Source organism: Diorhabda carinulata, chromosome 6, assembly GCF_026250575.1.
Source record: "Diorhabda carinulata isolate Delta chromosome 6, icDioCari1.1, whole genome shotgun sequence".
NCBI lineage: Eukaryota > Metazoa > Arthropoda > Insecta > Coleoptera > Chrysomelidae > Diorhabda > Diorhabda carinulata.
Window position 1 is genome coordinate 10408952 of NC_079465.1, and position 17477 is coordinate 10426428.

General features: G+C 32.4%; 2 protein-coding genes across 3 annotated transcripts; one reads left to right on the forward strand and one right to left on the reverse strand.

Annotated features, from left to right (window-relative positions):
• Positions 1-2883: 2883 nt before the first annotated feature.
• LOC130895108 (facilitated trehalose transporter Tret1-2 homolog) lies at positions 2884-17268 on the reverse strand. 2 transcript variants are annotated; one of them, XM_057802250.1, is made up of 3 exons: positions 17038-17268; positions 6459-6614; positions 2884-4366 (listed from the first exon to the last, which is right to left on the reverse strand). In XM_057802250.1, exons 2-3 carry the CDS (start codon positions 6589-6591, stop codon positions 3015-3017), a joined length of 1485 nt encoding a protein of 494 aa, XP_057658233.1. In that variant the 5' UTR covers positions 6592-6614; positions 17038-17268; the 3' UTR covers positions 2884-3014. The 2 variants fall into 2 exon arrangements, with proteins under 2 accessions (XP_057658233.1, XP_057658232.1); XM_057802249.1 differs by lacking the exon at positions 17038-17268 and adding an exon at positions 10213-10431.
• Positions 8398-13310, forward strand: LOC130895109 (citron rho-interacting kinase-like). The gene is made up of 3 exons (XM_057802251.1): positions 8398-8956; positions 9018-9273; positions 13262-13310. Exons 1-3 carry the CDS (start codon positions 8786-8788, stop codon positions 13282-13284), a joined length of 450 nt encoding a protein of 149 aa, XP_057658234.1. The 5' UTR covers positions 8398-8785; the 3' UTR covers positions 13285-13310.
• Positions 17269-17477: the final 209 nt, after the last annotated feature.

Consider the following 17477-nt stretch of genomic DNA (forward strand, 5'->3'; position numbering starts at 1 on the left):
AACTGTTATATGTTGCTCTGATGGAACAGCGGCAACATGTCCAGTTTTTCCGTAAAAACAGTTACAAATTTTCTTCGAAGTGCTTCGTGCGAGAACAATTATTGTTAGATTTGGCTCGCCTTGAAAGACCCATACAGCCGATTCTTGTTTTGTTTTTAAATTCATATACAAAGATCCATGATTAGTCACCTGTAATGATCTACTGAATGTTTTTTAAACACCGCGATTGAATTTTATGTGCACCAATTGAAACGAGCTTTTTTTAAACATTGTTAAATTATGCGGTATCCTATGTGAACATATCTTTTTGAAAGCCAAATGTTCATGCAATATTGTATGTCTCCAAGTGAAACTAATGCCTTAATGTCACGTTATGTCACATGACGATCTTCCAACGTCAGCAACGCACAACATCGACGTTTTCTGGTACAACAGCTGAGTTTGGGCGACCACGATAAAATTCGAAAAACCAGCTAAACCCAATGGTTCTAGAGAGTACTTCGACACCAAAAGTTGAAGCGAGTTGATAGGCACACTGCTGTTGGTTTAAGCCACGTCGAAATTCATAGAAAATTATCGCACAAAAGTGTTCGTGATGTGATTCTTTTTTCTGATTAAGATGAATGTTTCAAGTATCTGAGAACATCTCAAAGAGAACTCGTTTGATTTCACCTTCTTAGTAAGTTCATCAAACTTTATAATGACAATTGTAGATTTAACATATTCACATCAGTGTTGCCATATTTCAAGACTTAAGTAGCTACCCTTGAATACTTTTGTGAAGACAATAAATGAGAGAATGTATCAAAAAATCACGTCACAATTACTTAAAAGATAGAGGGAATAAGAAGGAATAATTTACCGTTCTTCATTCATGATAATTGAATGATAACATTTTGAAAAATTTGATTAACTTGCAGTCAGAAAAAAACTAATGAATATTTGGTGACCCCATAGCGGATACTCTCCTATCAACGTCTAGACATCATAAAAAAGTGGTGATTGCTGTTTTCTTGTGGAGGTTCATTATAAGCAGCTTGGTGGAGAAATGCGCTACAATATGGAATGGTAAAAATAGGATTCCTCCTAAAAATATCACACACATGTCCGATTGACTTTGAATCTCCTTAGTGGCCACGGCACAATATCAACGCCAGATTTTAGAAGAAACTCAATAATTTCGCATGTATTATGTGAACGTGCGTTGAGTTGCCTAAAAATTACTTGTAACACCCATTTATATAAGACAGTGAAGTAGTATTTGTCCGAGGTCAACACTAATTTTAGATGGTATAAAGCCTAATGGATCGAATGCAGAGATGGTTTAGGCACAGCAGCAATTTGACATGTAAAATCGAAACTACTTCATTTGATGTGAATATTTCTTTCATCCACTTCCGAGAAACCAAAGGACACTACGTCAAAAATAACAAACTTCAGGCTATCAATTCATCAGTTTGATTCACAATTAACAGTTTTAATGGAAATTCACAGAAACAGGCGTCCCATCATAGAAAATCTTCACGTCGAATATATCCGCAATTTTCAAGGAAACTAAGTTTTTCCATTTATAACCCTATGAATCAAGTTATTGACCAGAGTTTGGAATAGATTATGAATAAAAGTTACTAAATTTTTATATAGCATTATGCTCTATATGCCTTGTAGGCTTTGAATAACAATGTTTTACAAATAGGTTTATGATTATATTCACAAAATAATTCCATATCAATTAATCACAGTCCTCTATTCACAATTATCTAGAGCCACGTTTATCCACTCTGTTCACAGTATTTTCCTCTTTGACAGATTGATAAGAAGGAAAGGCTTCTTGCTTCTTATAAAACCATATACAATTCAACTTTATCATTTGTGCTTCCCACTCAATTATGCAAGAGTTTAGCTGAGAGCAGTAGTAGTCAATAATAATCCTACTTTTCATATCAATTATGCATTGAATTACTTTTTTAAACAAAATTTGCCAAGTTACTTTCCGAAAAGTTTAGAATTTAGAAAAATTTAGAATGTGGAGAATGCTTGAGGAAGTTGAAAATTTGGGAAACAATAAAAGAAATGTGAGTGGAAAACCCACGCCTTACAAGCCTACTTCATTATGCTTATATATTTTAACTTATGACCAAAAGTGGAAATAAGCACGAACAGCATCAGACTATTCAAATAATTTCTAGACTAACGGTATTTTCAAAGAGATAATGTACAAAATCTTCCCAAATAAGATATCGTATCCATAGATAACATTGAACGAACTACTTCCGATTACTTATTTCATCTAGTAAGATTCCTTAGAGTGAATCATCAAAGTTTTGAGGAACACAAACGACTATACTGTCACTTCATGCTGCTCACGTTTTTAACAGAGAAAGACTAATCCAAGGTAGTTCTTTCGAAAGCGGTGTCGTTACCGTACACCAAATATGCGTTACTTAATAAAATATAACGCAAGGATGCGAAAATTTTCTGCACCTAAGCCAAAAATTTTTTTAACAATGTCTCAAAGAGCTTGCTGAGCGTTAATTTGAGATCATCTATGAACTATACTTTGAATATTGAGAGTTTCTTTTTGTATGATCATTTAACACATAAACTGAACATTGAAAACCGACATTATTCATGAAACACACTGTATACAACACGATTGGTTTGACCCACGCAATTGTGATTTGTCAAAAATGTTGTTCTGTGCGTGTGCCACAGTACTTGTACAGTACAGTACAATTGTATTTGATTCGAATGTTATTCTCTTAGCAAATATTTTTCAATTATTTACCAAACCCGGCGATTCGAGTAGTGCTTCCAAAATCGGATGGTCAATAATTATAAAAAAAAGGCGACTTTTTCTTGAAGCAATAAAATAAAATTCGATACGATGTTAGTCATTTTATTCAATTGTTGGTTATGTTGATAATTATCAAAACAGTATAAAAAGTCCGAAAATGTGGCTATTTGCACTCTGTTTCTTACTAAGTCACACGTTCAAAAATATTAAAAATATTTTAAACTTTCAAATATCGATGATTCCTTAAAATTTGCTGAATTTCTTCGTAGCTTTTTCCTTTAGTTTCTGGTAACAACCAGTAGAATACAACAGCTCCTATGAAGCAGCTGAGTGCAAATATCCACATGCACCATTGGGGTCCAAATTTTTCGGAAATTAAAGGATATACAGCTTGGAACACAGCTAATAAAAAGTTTGTTACAGTGAATACTAACGTATTTGAGGCTGATTGTAACTCTATTGGTGAGAGAACACTAATCATTGGTATCGGAATTGGACTGAGCCCAATTCCAAACATAACATAGTAAATTAATATTGCAACAAATGGTAACCATTCAATTTCATTGATTATAGATGAGCCAATGTATTGGAAATAAAGAAAAGTTCCTAATATTGCCATCGGTATACCCGATCCTATCGAGGAAATAATTAGTAATGGTCGTCTTCCAATTCTTTCTATTATGAAAACCGTTGTGAATAAACTTATAACTTTCAGAGTACTGATAGAAACAGCTACTATTTCTCCATTAACAACTGATTTGAATTGGTTAAAAATTGGAGCCATTAATGGTACCAAAACAGATCCCCCGCTCATCAACTGGAAAAGCATTGCCAGTGAACTGAGCAGCAAACCGAATCTACCTTCCTTCGTAAAAAATAATTGGGACATATTCGGTTTCTTGCCACTTTTCAACGATGGTACATTTTGGATAATACTGGTAAAATCTTTCTCCAATTCACTACCCGATTTATTGCCTCTTAATTTCTTCAAAGCTTTCATACATTCTTCTTTCTTCCCTTTCGTACATAAATACACAGGAGTTTCGGGAGCGAAATTGAAGAAAATTAGAAAAAACAGTAGTGGAGCTGCGACCAGAAGCGTATAGTACCTAATATGAAATAAAGGTCCAATAGCATTAGTATAAAGTTGTCCGAGGAAAAAACATGCAGCTAAGAGGCAGCCATATTTAGCTCTATTGTGATCCTCACAAATTTCAGTTAGATATATTGGAAAAACACACATTATTCCTCCAAGAACATATGACAGTATAGTTAGGAATGTGATGATAATTGGCACGGAGCTACTGAAGGCTAATCCTATGTAACCAAAAAAGGATAAAATCCCTATAATTTGCAGACAATATTTTCGTCCAACCAAATCAGATAGTTGCGTGAATAAGAAGCTGGATGGTAAAGAAATTATGCCAGGTAAGCCAACCAATAATGAAGTTTCTCCAGTTGTTATTGGTCGTCCCAAAGGATTTATGGCAGGATCGGTAGAATTAAACTTGACTAAAGCTGATGATGACCAGACCACTCGTCCTCCGCCTACTATCCATGTTATTAAACCTGAAATATGAAGATATACATTATTGTACTGTTTTTTCACTATACCTATAGTTTGACTTCCTCCAATTTGGGAACTAATAAAAATACAAAAATGTTTTAAAAAGAATTATACGAAATCATCAAATTTTCATCAAAATATTTGACAAAATTAAATGGAAATAGTGTGAACAACTTAGTAAATGGAATTTATTTTCTCATTATGTATATATTTCTATTTTTGGCTGGATCTTTCCCTCCTTATCTCTCAGAGGTAGGTGAAGGGTGATACAACTCTCTTATTACTGGGTTAAGGCCTAGAGTATTTTAAGTGAAGCAAATTGACAAAAAGGAATTTCTTGTGTTCTTAGAGCATTCCTTTGGCCTAGACTTGTCTTGATAAACGGACTTTGGTCCAGATAAATCAAATTTTGAGAAGTGGTTTACCAAATTTCAACGAGGCGGAATGAGCACCGAGGAAGTTGTACGCAGTGAAGGCCTCAAGTCCAAAAAATAATTTCGGATAATCATAAAGTGGAATTGATTGATATATATGAAACCCCAAGGAAATCAAAGAAACGTATTAGATACATCGTGAAGAATCGATGACAATAAGCGCAATGGAAGAAGTTGTCACTAGCAAAAACACTGAAAACTGTGAGTAAAGCCAATTAGGATAGCTCAAACCCAAAAGATAGAAAAAGGTGCTGGACATATCCTGAATGTATATTTGAGCATGCGAAAGCTCTGTTGGAAGTGGGTACTATGCGAGCCCATAGTCAACCAAAAAAAAAACAACTAATTTTTGTACAAACGTAATAAACCCAAACTTTTGCGTCGATGTATGGCGTTTCACGAAATAACCTCACGTTCTGGAATTTTTTGTGTATTTTTCCATTTTTAAGAGCACCTAAACACAGAAATCAGTTAAAAACATCTAGACAGCATTTTTGTTGCAGACCTGAGTAGTCGTTTAAGCCTATTTTCCCCTAGCAAACTCAGTTTATAATTTTGAGATCATTTGTAAATACAGAAAAGCCAAAATATTTGAAAATTTTTCTCTGTAAGTGGAAACAAATAAGGACAATAAAGCTGGGTGTGGGAATATACGACGTTAAGTGAACATATGTTTTCAAATATTTATAACCGTGTAAAAGTCTCTAAAAGTTTTAAGTAAAAAAGCATTGCAGGATACCAAAATCAACTCTTATAAATTGAACTCCGAATCTACACATCTGTACAACTTCTATTTTGGAAAGTCTGAGAATAGGTAAGGTGATTCAAAAAGTATTGAAAAATATCCTTTATACCAGATTACTAGTATCGAATTTTATTTTGAAAGACCAAAAACGGAAATGCTTGTAATTGTGTCAACATATGGAGAAAAACCAAGATTTATCCAATTTTAATTCAAGAAAACAAATTGATATTTTTTGGGAAAAGAAAATTAGAAAACAACAGAAATTATTTATATTAATAAATCTATAAGACACTTTATTAACGTTTTATGCTCTGTTATTTATTATAAAATAGTGAGACAATTACTTTTTGACTACACAGTAATAAGAGAATTATACTCAGAGAAGGTACAGTTGAGCTTTTAAAGCTGCTGATGATAATAATTGGACAACAATACAGAGTTGTTATGAAAATAACTTGAGTGTTCAATTGCATTAATTTTTGTGCGCCCATTCAATAGTCATCCAATAGTTTGATTCTTACACCGCTTGTGTAGCAATGTGGCTGTTGAAATTATAATATTGACGATCGAAGATTGAGAAAAGTTCTGAAAATCTAAAATAATAACATCGCTGATGTTCTATTTCCATAGGCGCGGAGTGGTTCGACTTGGAGACTTCGATTATTAGGTATTGCAAAGTATTTGAAACACTCCGAAAAAGGTTCAATTGAGTGCACCCAGACATCTCGAAAAATTGGATTGATTCTCGATATTCAAGTGAATTATTTATTTGAAATTTTATAATCGAGTGATTTCATGATATATAAATTTCACAGCATCACTTATTTTGCTTAAATGTTATTAATCGTACCTCAGATGACATTGATAATTATTAGATTTACTACAACATCATAAACATAAGAGAAAATGACTTACCTGTTGCTATTACAAAGTATAAATACCAGGTATCGGGCTTTTTTTGAGATGAATCCTGATCGGATATTATGTCTCTGTTGAAATCAAACTTTACGTTTTCATCTTTCTCGTTATTGGTATTATGGTCAACCATCTCCTTAAAATTCTTTATTCTATCTGAAATAAGTAATATACAATTTATACATTGTTTCACGCAAGTTATATGTGTTCCGTGTCATTTCAATTTTCAGAATATTTTTATCACCATATGACTTATATTATGCACAATAAGATTTAACTGATAACTTTCCAGTGTTTGTAGCTAAGTAGGTATACGTATATATTTTGATTATATCCATAGAGCATTAGTGGAAAAAATATTTTAAGCATTTGAAAATACAAACATCCTAAATAGTAAAAAGTCATGAAGTGAATAACTCCATTAACAATTCATCTTAATTGTCGTGATAAAGGTAATGTTAATACAGTCAACAACTATAATTTTATCAAAAGTCTATTTGGAGGTAGATTAATTTCATTATTTTTAATAAAAATGTGAGATAAATACATCAAAAATGATGAGAATGAGATTTTATACTTAGTATTCGATTACATTGATATTTAGAGATGATATACTCCAGTATGGTTGGTTTTAGCATTCATTCATATGATTTATAGATGAAAAATATGAATTTCATTTGAAAGGTAGAAATTATATTTCAAAAAATAACTCAAAAGCAAAAAAACATATGGAGTCAAAAAACATGGGGATAAAAATTTTCTATATTTTCTTTCCTGTATGTTCTTTGCAATGAAAACCTGTTAAGTATTTCTCTCGATAAAGACTAATGATGTGGAATAGGACATCCTACCTCCCCTTGTTATATTCCAACAGGAACTCATCGCAATTCACGCGTAGTCTCCATGTCTTCTCAGCTCTTTTGTCGTCTTAAAAGTCTGTGTGTTCCCTTCTAAGTGCGGAGTTACCGTGTCAGAGGGTCTTGTGGGTCGACTCGAGTACCAGCAATCTTTTTTGTTCTGTATTTTCTCCAAGTTTTTAGTACGTGAATTTTTGTACTTACATATAAAAATTGTCGATCCAGTAGACCGAAGTGTGAAAGGGTTCTAATATTTCCGGAAAATATCGAAGTGAACTGTATTATCGATTTGAGTGAAAGTATCAAAGAGCTGGGTACTGAAAAAGGTCTTTATTCGTTTTATGAAAATAATTTGGTTTTTATATCAGGTGAGAAACTTGTATTCAAGAAACTTTCAAATAAACATTCAATACTCAAATTCAAATATTTACCACCTTCAATATTCGTATTTAAATGTTTGAGGAGTTTTAATATTCAAATGTAAATATTTAGTTTTCGCAATCAATTTCAATGATATTAGTAGTTTTAATGATATCAAATTGATAAATTCTGAGAGTTCTAATATACCCAAATTAATATATTTCACTTATTTTGATTCATAATATAAATAACTAGGGTGTTTCAATATTAATATTCTAATAATTAGAGTTTTAATACTCTAATTCAAAATATTGGAGTTTTAATATCTAAATTGAAATGTTTGGGACACTTTATGTGAATATTGTAGAGTTTTGACAATGAAATTCAAATATTTATAATTTTATTGTTTAAATTTGAATAGTTGAGGAGTTTTGAAATTGAAAATTTCAATATTTGAGTTTTTGTCATTAAATTTTATGATTTCGGTAGTTTTAATTGTATATTAAAAAAATCCGAGAGTTTTAATACCCAAATTAATATATTTCACTTATTTTCATTATTAATTATCAATATTTAGGGAGTTTTAATATCCAAATTGAAATATTTGACACACTTTATGAAAATATTGAAGGGTTTTGACACTGAAATTCAAATTTTAATGCTGGAATTTGAATATTTGAGTTTTTGTAATGATTTCGGTAGTTTTAATGATGTCAGGGAGCTTTAATATTAAAATCCGATTAATTAGAGCTTTAATATTCCAATTCAAAATATAGGAGTTTTAATATCCAAATTGAAATATTTGACACTTTATATGAAAATATTGTGGAATTTTGATACTGAAATTCAAATATTTAGAATTTCAATGTTTGAATTTGAATAGTTGAGGAGTTTTAATACCGAAATTAATATATTATGTGATAATATGATGAAATTATCAATTTTAATATTCGAATTCGTATATTTGGATGTTAAACAATCAGGTAGCTTTTAAACTTATTAAAAGATGTGAAATATTTTCAAATGCAATTATTCAGGTATTTTTAATACTATAAATAGAAATATTAAAAATGTTTTTAAGGGTTAACCAAGGTCCACAACATTTGTCCGATGCCCACAACCAATAAGGTATTGATGATCGTCCAAGGAGATAGATCGTTGATATCATGCGATTTGAATCATTTAATAAAAGTGACCCAATGTTTAACTGAATCATCGAATCCAAAATTGAAGTTCGAACAAGTGGATGTTTCGAATTGTAAAGAGTTTCACATTTTACAAGTAAGTCGAATCGATTAATTAATTAATGTCGAAGCTACTTTTCGGATTGTTTCTTTTTGAGGTTTCTCCGTTTCCGAAACAACAGAAGGTTTGTGTAGCCACCACGCGACAACTCATTATACTCGAATTCGATTTCGAAACGTCGCTATTTGTACCGGTGAAAATTTTAGAATCCCCCGCCGAACCTACGGGGTGCGCCCTATTCACCGAACACAGTTTGATCGTGGGAGCCGACAAATTTTTCGAAATCGATCTCGCCACTTTCCATGCCGAAGAGTTTTTGGACTTTCCGACGTCAAACTCAAATCAGCCGAAAGGTAAATAAACTTTCTTCACAGCTTGTCCAATGGGCAGGCATTGCTAGTTATATTGTATTGTTTTGTCAGGCTTTTCATTTCTTCATCATAGTTTTGTACATGTATCCCCATACTACCTAGGAATACGTGATTATCGGTATTGCGATACTCCTCATCAACAGGACTTTTGTGTTCGTCTTTAGACCGATTAATCCGCAGAGTGTTGCCCTCGCTGATCACACTTTGTTAACAATAATCTTCACCTGTTCGTTGAAAATGATACCGTGGTCCATTGTTACGCACAGATATTTGACCTTACTTGTCCACGGGATCTCTTCCTCGTCAATTTTCATGTTCTAGTCGAGTTGATACCACGTTCTTCAAGACCAATGTTCGATCTGGTTTGCGGCAATTAGGGTATTCTCCGTCTTCTGGATATCTGCCGCGTAGGTGATCAAGATATTTTCAATAACCGATTGAAATTTGAATCAGCTATGTAAGAGAGCTTTTGGTCTGCACTGAGTAATCGCGGCTTCCATCTTTTCTTATGTAACTCTTGATACAAACTATTACGTACCCGTTCGATTGAAATGTTATTGGCTGACGACTAAGCTGATGAAAAAATCTATAATTGCTGAATTTCTTTCTCAAATCATATCTAGAAAACTATGTAATGAACAGTCCTAAAGATTTTATCCAGTTATTAAAATGTATCCTTTCATGGGTATACAAATATTATATTTTAAGTGAAAGTATTTGAAAATTGTTGATTTAAATCTATTCTCCATTTTTATTCAACAAAAAAATAATTTTTTAAGGAAATGTGAATTTTTAGATTTGATAAAATACCCGCAGATTATTCGTTAAATTCTCTAAATTGTTACTTCATACAGTATACAGAAATTAATGAAAACTGCTCACGAGAATATTTTTCTTATAATAATAATAAAAATCACACACCCAGTCCAAACAAGTACCTCCCAATTTGCATTTCTCAAAGGACGTATTCCGGAGAGAACGTTAATCTACTCCCATACCTTCAATGGAATCGCCAAGCTCATCTGCTAATAGCTCTCCTTTAGTGGAAGTGTCTTGCTCTCCTCTTTTTTTGGAGTAGGGCCATCTATTGCTTATTTTTTCCTCAGTTGTGGCGTTCGCATTGGATGTGTGTTTTTTAGCAGACTCTAGAAATGGTAAGTTCTTAGTAGACCTATTGAGAAAAAAACAATCTGAAAGACACTTGCTACTACTGAAATCTTTCTTCGGATTGACAGAATCTCCAATTGTAGGTCCTCTGTTATGTTTTTCTATTTGTGTTTATTACTGATCATGGTTCAGCTGTTTTATCGACCATGATTATGGTGTAATTCGTCAGCTTACTCAGCTGGATGTTGGGATGGTCATCGGCTGCTTAAATGTTTTTATGTCTTTTTTGGGCCAGATCTGCTGAGTCCTGATGCACAAAAAGACTTCCACTGTTTCCAGGGCTTGAAGTCTCTTACAGAGGCTTATAGCAATGTATCGTACACTATCTGTGCATATAGTATGATGAGGATAGTCCTTGGTCGTTATTTTTTTTGTTTCTACTTGGATCGTCGTCCTATTCGTCTTGTCCACTAGGTAGTCGGAATAGCTTTCAATGATCCAGGATAATTAACAGGAACAAATACATTGATACTCTAATTTTATAAGAAATTCAAATTGTCTTGCTTCTTATACACAACAATATCATAGTATATGCAGACCTAATATAGAATGACTCATTTACTGAATTGTTACTTAATGGGCCGTTATTAGAATTATATTTCTCTACTCTGATGTACAACTTACTTCAAGTTATTTTGAATAACAACAATAAAGTCATCAAGTATTTGTTTTTCCAAACATGCTATTCTCAGCTACTCAATCCACCGATAGGACATGCAGGCGAAGTCATAAGTCGTATGGACAACCTTGAAGCAAGATAGGAAGCAAGGATGTCAAAGATAAAACAGGCGACTACTCCTAATACGAAGAAGAAGAACAAGAAAGCGTGGTGATGCACCGTTTTTCTAAAAGCCAATTAAAATTTTCACCAACTGCATTTCTTATTGCAGGAATTATTGCAGATCTAAATATTTTTATATATTAGAAAGACGTTTATTTATAAATGCAATTTGTACCGAAATAAATTGAAAAAAGTATGGAAAATCCAAATGTACACTACGAGCACTACCTCCTGTATCCGCCGAGCCACTAGACTTTCGATTCCTTCGATTCACGTTCCAGCAAACGCTGGAAAATAATCAAAGGTAAATTAAAGCTTACTATGAAATCTTTATCAGACACAATATGGGAAAGCAGAATCCAGGCGGTGAGGGCTGTATTATTGCAATTTGATGATGTTGTGAATGCATAGTAAACCTAAAATGCCAAGCGGAACAATCGGACACACCCAGTGATTAAGATTCCGTTTTGAACGAAATGTTTAGTTTGGTATTTGTTATATCATTACATATATTGTATGAATTATTAACGCGTGTTAATAAGCAAATTATGGCAATCTGTACAAGTCCATTAAGCATTACTCTTGAACATTTGCGTACATTTTGTGATTGGATCAAAGAATATTGACAAATTGGATTAAAAAAATGGTTGTCTGACGCTTGTCAGTATGTTGAGACAAGCAGTTCTGATTTGCCAAGAGATTTTAAAAATTAAAAAGTAGCCAAAAAGAAAAGGATCAAGCTATAGAGATTGTTAAAAGCCGGTATGAAACAGAGTTTTTTAACACCATGATTGATTCTGTGATAAGTAACATGGAATCAAGATTTATGTCTTAAATCAACATTTTGAAAACTTTGGTTTTCTCTATCACTTAGCTTGTCTTGTCGAAAAATACTATGGGTCAAGAAATACTTTCAGCTTTGGTAGCTTTATCTATTGAAGCAGATATAGCATCTAAAATAAATTACGAACCAATCATTAGGGAGTAAAATTAAAAGTAGAAAATTTCTGTTTCTCTAATTATTCCTTTTTTTTATTTTTCTCTAATATTCCAAAAAAGTATAAGAGAAAATTGAGTTTTTTTCTCAATGAATGTAAAACTGTTTAATTTCGAGTAATTTTCTATTTTATATTCCGTCCTTTTTGCACAATCAGAGGGCCTCGCGAAATGTACATTGTCCACATTAAGTTTAGGTCTTGCGCCGCCACTGATTAGGCATAATTCTAATCAACTTTAGCTTATCACATAAATGTTGGTGAGGACTGTATGCTGGCTTCTTCATAACCCAAAAACCGACTTCTGCAATGTAATATTGCACGAATCTGGTGATATGCGGTCTTGTATTGGTATGCATAAAGATGAATTCGTCTCCAATTTAGTCGACATAAGGTAGCACATGAATTGCTAAAATCTTCTCTATATATCTATCAGCCGTTGAACTTCTTCTTCTGTGAACACGATCACCCCTACGAATGAACACAGGGTCGAATAATGCTCCTATAGAAATTGCACTCCAGATCATGTAGGAACCACCTCCATAAGCAATTTGCAAATCGCTCTTTTGATCTTTGGTATACTTTTCTTTTTCGGTCGCTACCATAGAGGCATATTCTGGTGTCATCTAAAAATGAAAGAGATCTCAATATATGGAGGATTTTTTGGACCAATCGTAGACGTTTTGGGAGTTACTCTTCACTGACTAATATTCACTCCCCGCACCTCACGGAGCTATCGTTGCGCTTGAACGACATTAAGGTGATATTGACACAATAATGCGTTTAACACGAGCGGTTGTATATAGTTCTACGTATTCCAAATCGTATATGGAAGCATCCTGTCTCCTCATAACACAGGCAGACTTTTCGAACCGCTTCGTGGATCATATCCAATTGTCTAGCAACAGCTCGCTGACGAGTTCATTTTCGATTATAGCAATAGCTTGTGCGACTTTTTGTGTAATATGTATAGAATTTTGTTATTTTTGTTACAATCACTACATAAACACGTTTTATTTCTTTACAGATTGCTACACATATAAACGATAAGCCTTGCTGATAAATGTATACTCACATTGAAGCATATTAAATTGTTTTCTTTTTTTATCTGATGAATTATTTGAAAAAACTATACAGTTCAAGTTAGAAGTTTACAGTTAGCCGATTTCTATACACATAAGTGTAGTTGGTATATGCCCTATTAAGAGAAATAATGTCAGATTAGATCCATAAGTGCTTATAAAACCTAAATTTGGTATTTACTATAGATATCAATGAAATCATGTATCTTTGGGATAATACAAAATTCATTGCATTAGAATATGCTACACGTGAAGGTTAGTTATGAAAATATTTAAAATACCTATTTGTGTTGATTCCTCCTACGCTCAATATCACTACTTTTTTCAACTGTGTTAATAGTAATCATTCGATAGATAGATCGATAGACATGTATTGAAAGAGTGAGAAAATAGACATTATTAAATCGGGATGTAATATTCACCTGCCTAAGTGGGTCGTGACGCTATGGCGAAACGTATGGCAAGGGCAACAATAGTACTGGGGATAAACAACCCAAATAAAGAATATACACACTCATGAATTATGAATTTTTGAAGAAACGATGTTACAAATAGATGTAAATTATGTAAATGGACTACAACTCAACATATGAGACTCAAATCATAATACTAAAATGTTGAGTACTAAACAGTCATACGAATACCGCACAAGCATACAGAGAAGTAAAAAAAGATATAGAGAACGTTTATCATGAGACGCATAGATTCAAGTATAAATGCATAAAAGCATCACTTTCTTAATGATGTTATTTACTAAAATTCTAGGAATATTAGTAAAAAGTGATACTCATCTAAAGATATAAAAATATAACCATTATCCAGTGTTATATCTTTGTTGAGTTCACAAATTCATATGAGTTTTTTACATTATGTACAAAAGGGGAATCAATACAATTCACTACTGGCCTCATGCTTAGGGTTGGTTTATGAGTTTTTCGTTTGCCATACATTTCTGGTACAACTGCATTATTTGTTATCATCGTTTTGCTTTCAGTTTTCTAGACCAGGGGTCTTCAAACTTTTCAGCCTTAGGGCCACACTGGTTACTCCAGTAAGTTCCGAGGGCCAAAACCATATTATCATTGTTACCGGTGGTAAAAAGTGAAATAGTCCACTGATGAAAAAGAAAGTCCGAAAAAGTACGCAACATTTAAAAAAGGTTGCAAATAGAACTAAAGTCCGCAAAACGGCAACACTGCGTATTATTAATTTTCCTATCATTATCTGTAATTTCTAGATTAGTCGTAGAGTACGAGCCATGAGGAGTAACGTGACATGACATCTGGCGGACACAAGCGGAAATAGTTAGTACCTTCTATCGCTAACAGATGGCGCTAATAGTACGTACAGAATAATATCTTTGGTTCGAGAAATTCTGTTTCTTATGTGTTGTCGATAGTTTCGAAAAACCCAGGTGAAGATGTTGAAATTATTGACCTTTCTAGTGTGTAATTTCGAAAGGTGTTGCGGGTTGAGGACTCAAAATAAAACTGTCCAAGAGTATTATAAAATGCCAACGTTTCGATCTTTTATTTGATCTTTATGAAGGCTAAACATATATGGTACATTATAACTCAACGTTCATGAAGATAAACAAGTAACCAAAAAATTGTGAAATTAGAAGTGCAACACTAATCAGGTAGTGTAACAATATAAATATATATATATATATATATATATATATATATATATATATATATATATATATATATATATATATGCGTGTGTGTGTAAATGAATAGAAAACACTGTATATAAGACAAGCTATATAACACAAACAAATAAGAATATTGATTTATAAAATAGAAAAACAATGAAAACGTTATTTGAAGGAACCAATATATTCATATATGAGTGAAAACCTGCGCAAAGAACCTTTTTAAATTATTAGACATATTCTGCACTAAGAGATAATTATCCTGCTAAGATACATCTATCAACCTAACCAAACTTTTCCAATATCAAGAAAAGCATGAACGGTAAAAACTATTGTAATTATTCTAATTATTACTATTACTAGTTCGGTCAGTGTGTGTTGACTTCAAACATTCAAAAGATCCTATTCTTTTGATGGCTCTTTTTGCATATTTATGTTCTTTATTCAAAATTTTCACATACACAAAATTAAAGTTGTGACCATCGGTGAAATGATGTTGGGCTAGAGCTGTTTTATTTTTTTTTGTTCTTATTAGGTTCTCGACAATCATATTCATGCTGGTATTCTCTGTACTGTTTAGTCATATCAATGTAATTCTTATCCAGAGAGAAAACAATTCAACCAAAGTTGGCAACTTATTCACACATATCAAAGACTAAACACCTAAACTCCAGCTTTCCAATGTGATTTATAAAATAAATTGTTTAGACTGCAATAAGAGTTACATTGGTATAACCAAACAGTACTTGAAATCCAGAATATATCATAAAGATATACATAAAACTGAATGAAACCTAACGGTAACCGTACCGATGTGACCAATCTCGAAATTCAATAAAACCCATTTTTTTAAAGTTTTCAAGTCAACACACACTGACCCGATTAGTACTTAACGGTAATGATGTTTTACCTTTCATGCTTTTGTTAATATTGGAAAAGTTTGGAAGTATTTATTCACTGTAGGATGTGTGTTAACAGTTTACTTCTTCTTACACTTGTTTATCTTCATTTGAGTTATTATGTACCATGTATTTTTAGTCTTGTAAAGATCAAATTAATGATCGAAACTTTGGCATTCTGAAAAACTCTTGAAGCTTAATTTTGAGTCCTCAACCCGCAACACCATTCGAAATTACATACTAGGAAGGATGATAATATCAGCAATAACATCAGCTTAATTGTCATGAGTAGCATTTATTTAATTTCAAAAGTCGAAGTATGAACATTTTAATCAATAGTAGTTAGGATGTGTCAACCATAATTGTGAGAGCCCTTAGCGCAACCTCAGTGTCTTTCGAAAATGTTGGTACTATTGAATTTAACATTTATCCGCTGACTTAAAATGCCGTATAGCTTCTAAATAATACAGTTAGTAGATACTTTTAAGTTTTCGAAAATGATAGAATTTGAAGCATTTTTTTGTAATTTTATTTGAATTTACATAGAAGACTTCTGTTCACTGAAAAATCATACACCTACATTTCGCCTGCGTAAATCAGAGTTCCTATCTAATGTCCCTTCCATGGTCAGTCGATATGTCGATGAATGAAGACAGAGTAAAAACAAAAATTCCGCTGTAATTCTCAAGCACACTTTATAATGAACAAATAGGCTCGAATTGTGATGATTTACTGAAGTTGGCTGGACTGAAAAGGTTAATGATTACGGTATAAAGGCTTTTTTTGTAAATACCTACATGCTTACTCAAATTGTAAGCATGGCAAAAAATTTCAAGTAAATTTACATAACTACAGAATTGAAAAGATCTGTCCTAGTACTTGTATGCTATTTCAATGAAGAGAAATGTACCTCTTGTTAGAATAGTCATTAAAACCATTGACTTCAAGATAGGTATTTAGTTATTGTGATGTATATGTAAGTATTTTTCTGTTTCCAATCTTGTAACCATCTATCATAGTTATTTTTTTGTGTCAAAAGAGTTTGAAATGTACATATTTTGTATAAATCCATTCACTAATATTCTGAATGATCCCATTTGTCGAGCGATTGTCATGAAGTAATTCAATCACATTGTTTCTATTATCAAACATTTTTATACAATACCTGTTGAGTAATATCCAAGGTTGTTACAAGCACTTCTTCAAAAAACACCTAATTTTTCAAATAACTTGTAAATAACTTCACTTTTTCAATTATGATGCATACTATTGGTTCAAGAACTAATTATACATACATACAATCATAAAGATAAATCATGTTTGCACAGACTTGAAAGGCGAAGAGGTAGTAAACAAAAATGCAACTTTGCTAAGGTATATACTGATAGAATATCTCAAGTGTATTTATAGGAAATGGAATGAGATTTTAGTTAAATATAATACAATGGAATAATTATTATCGCTATTACTGTGATATCAACTTATATCAATAATCCAATGTTAATTTTGCAAAGGAAATCCTGGTGAGTTTCAAATCAGATTTGATAACTAGAGACCTTTTATGATGTTCTTTGGTTAATTTTTTACAATATTTGGCATATATCT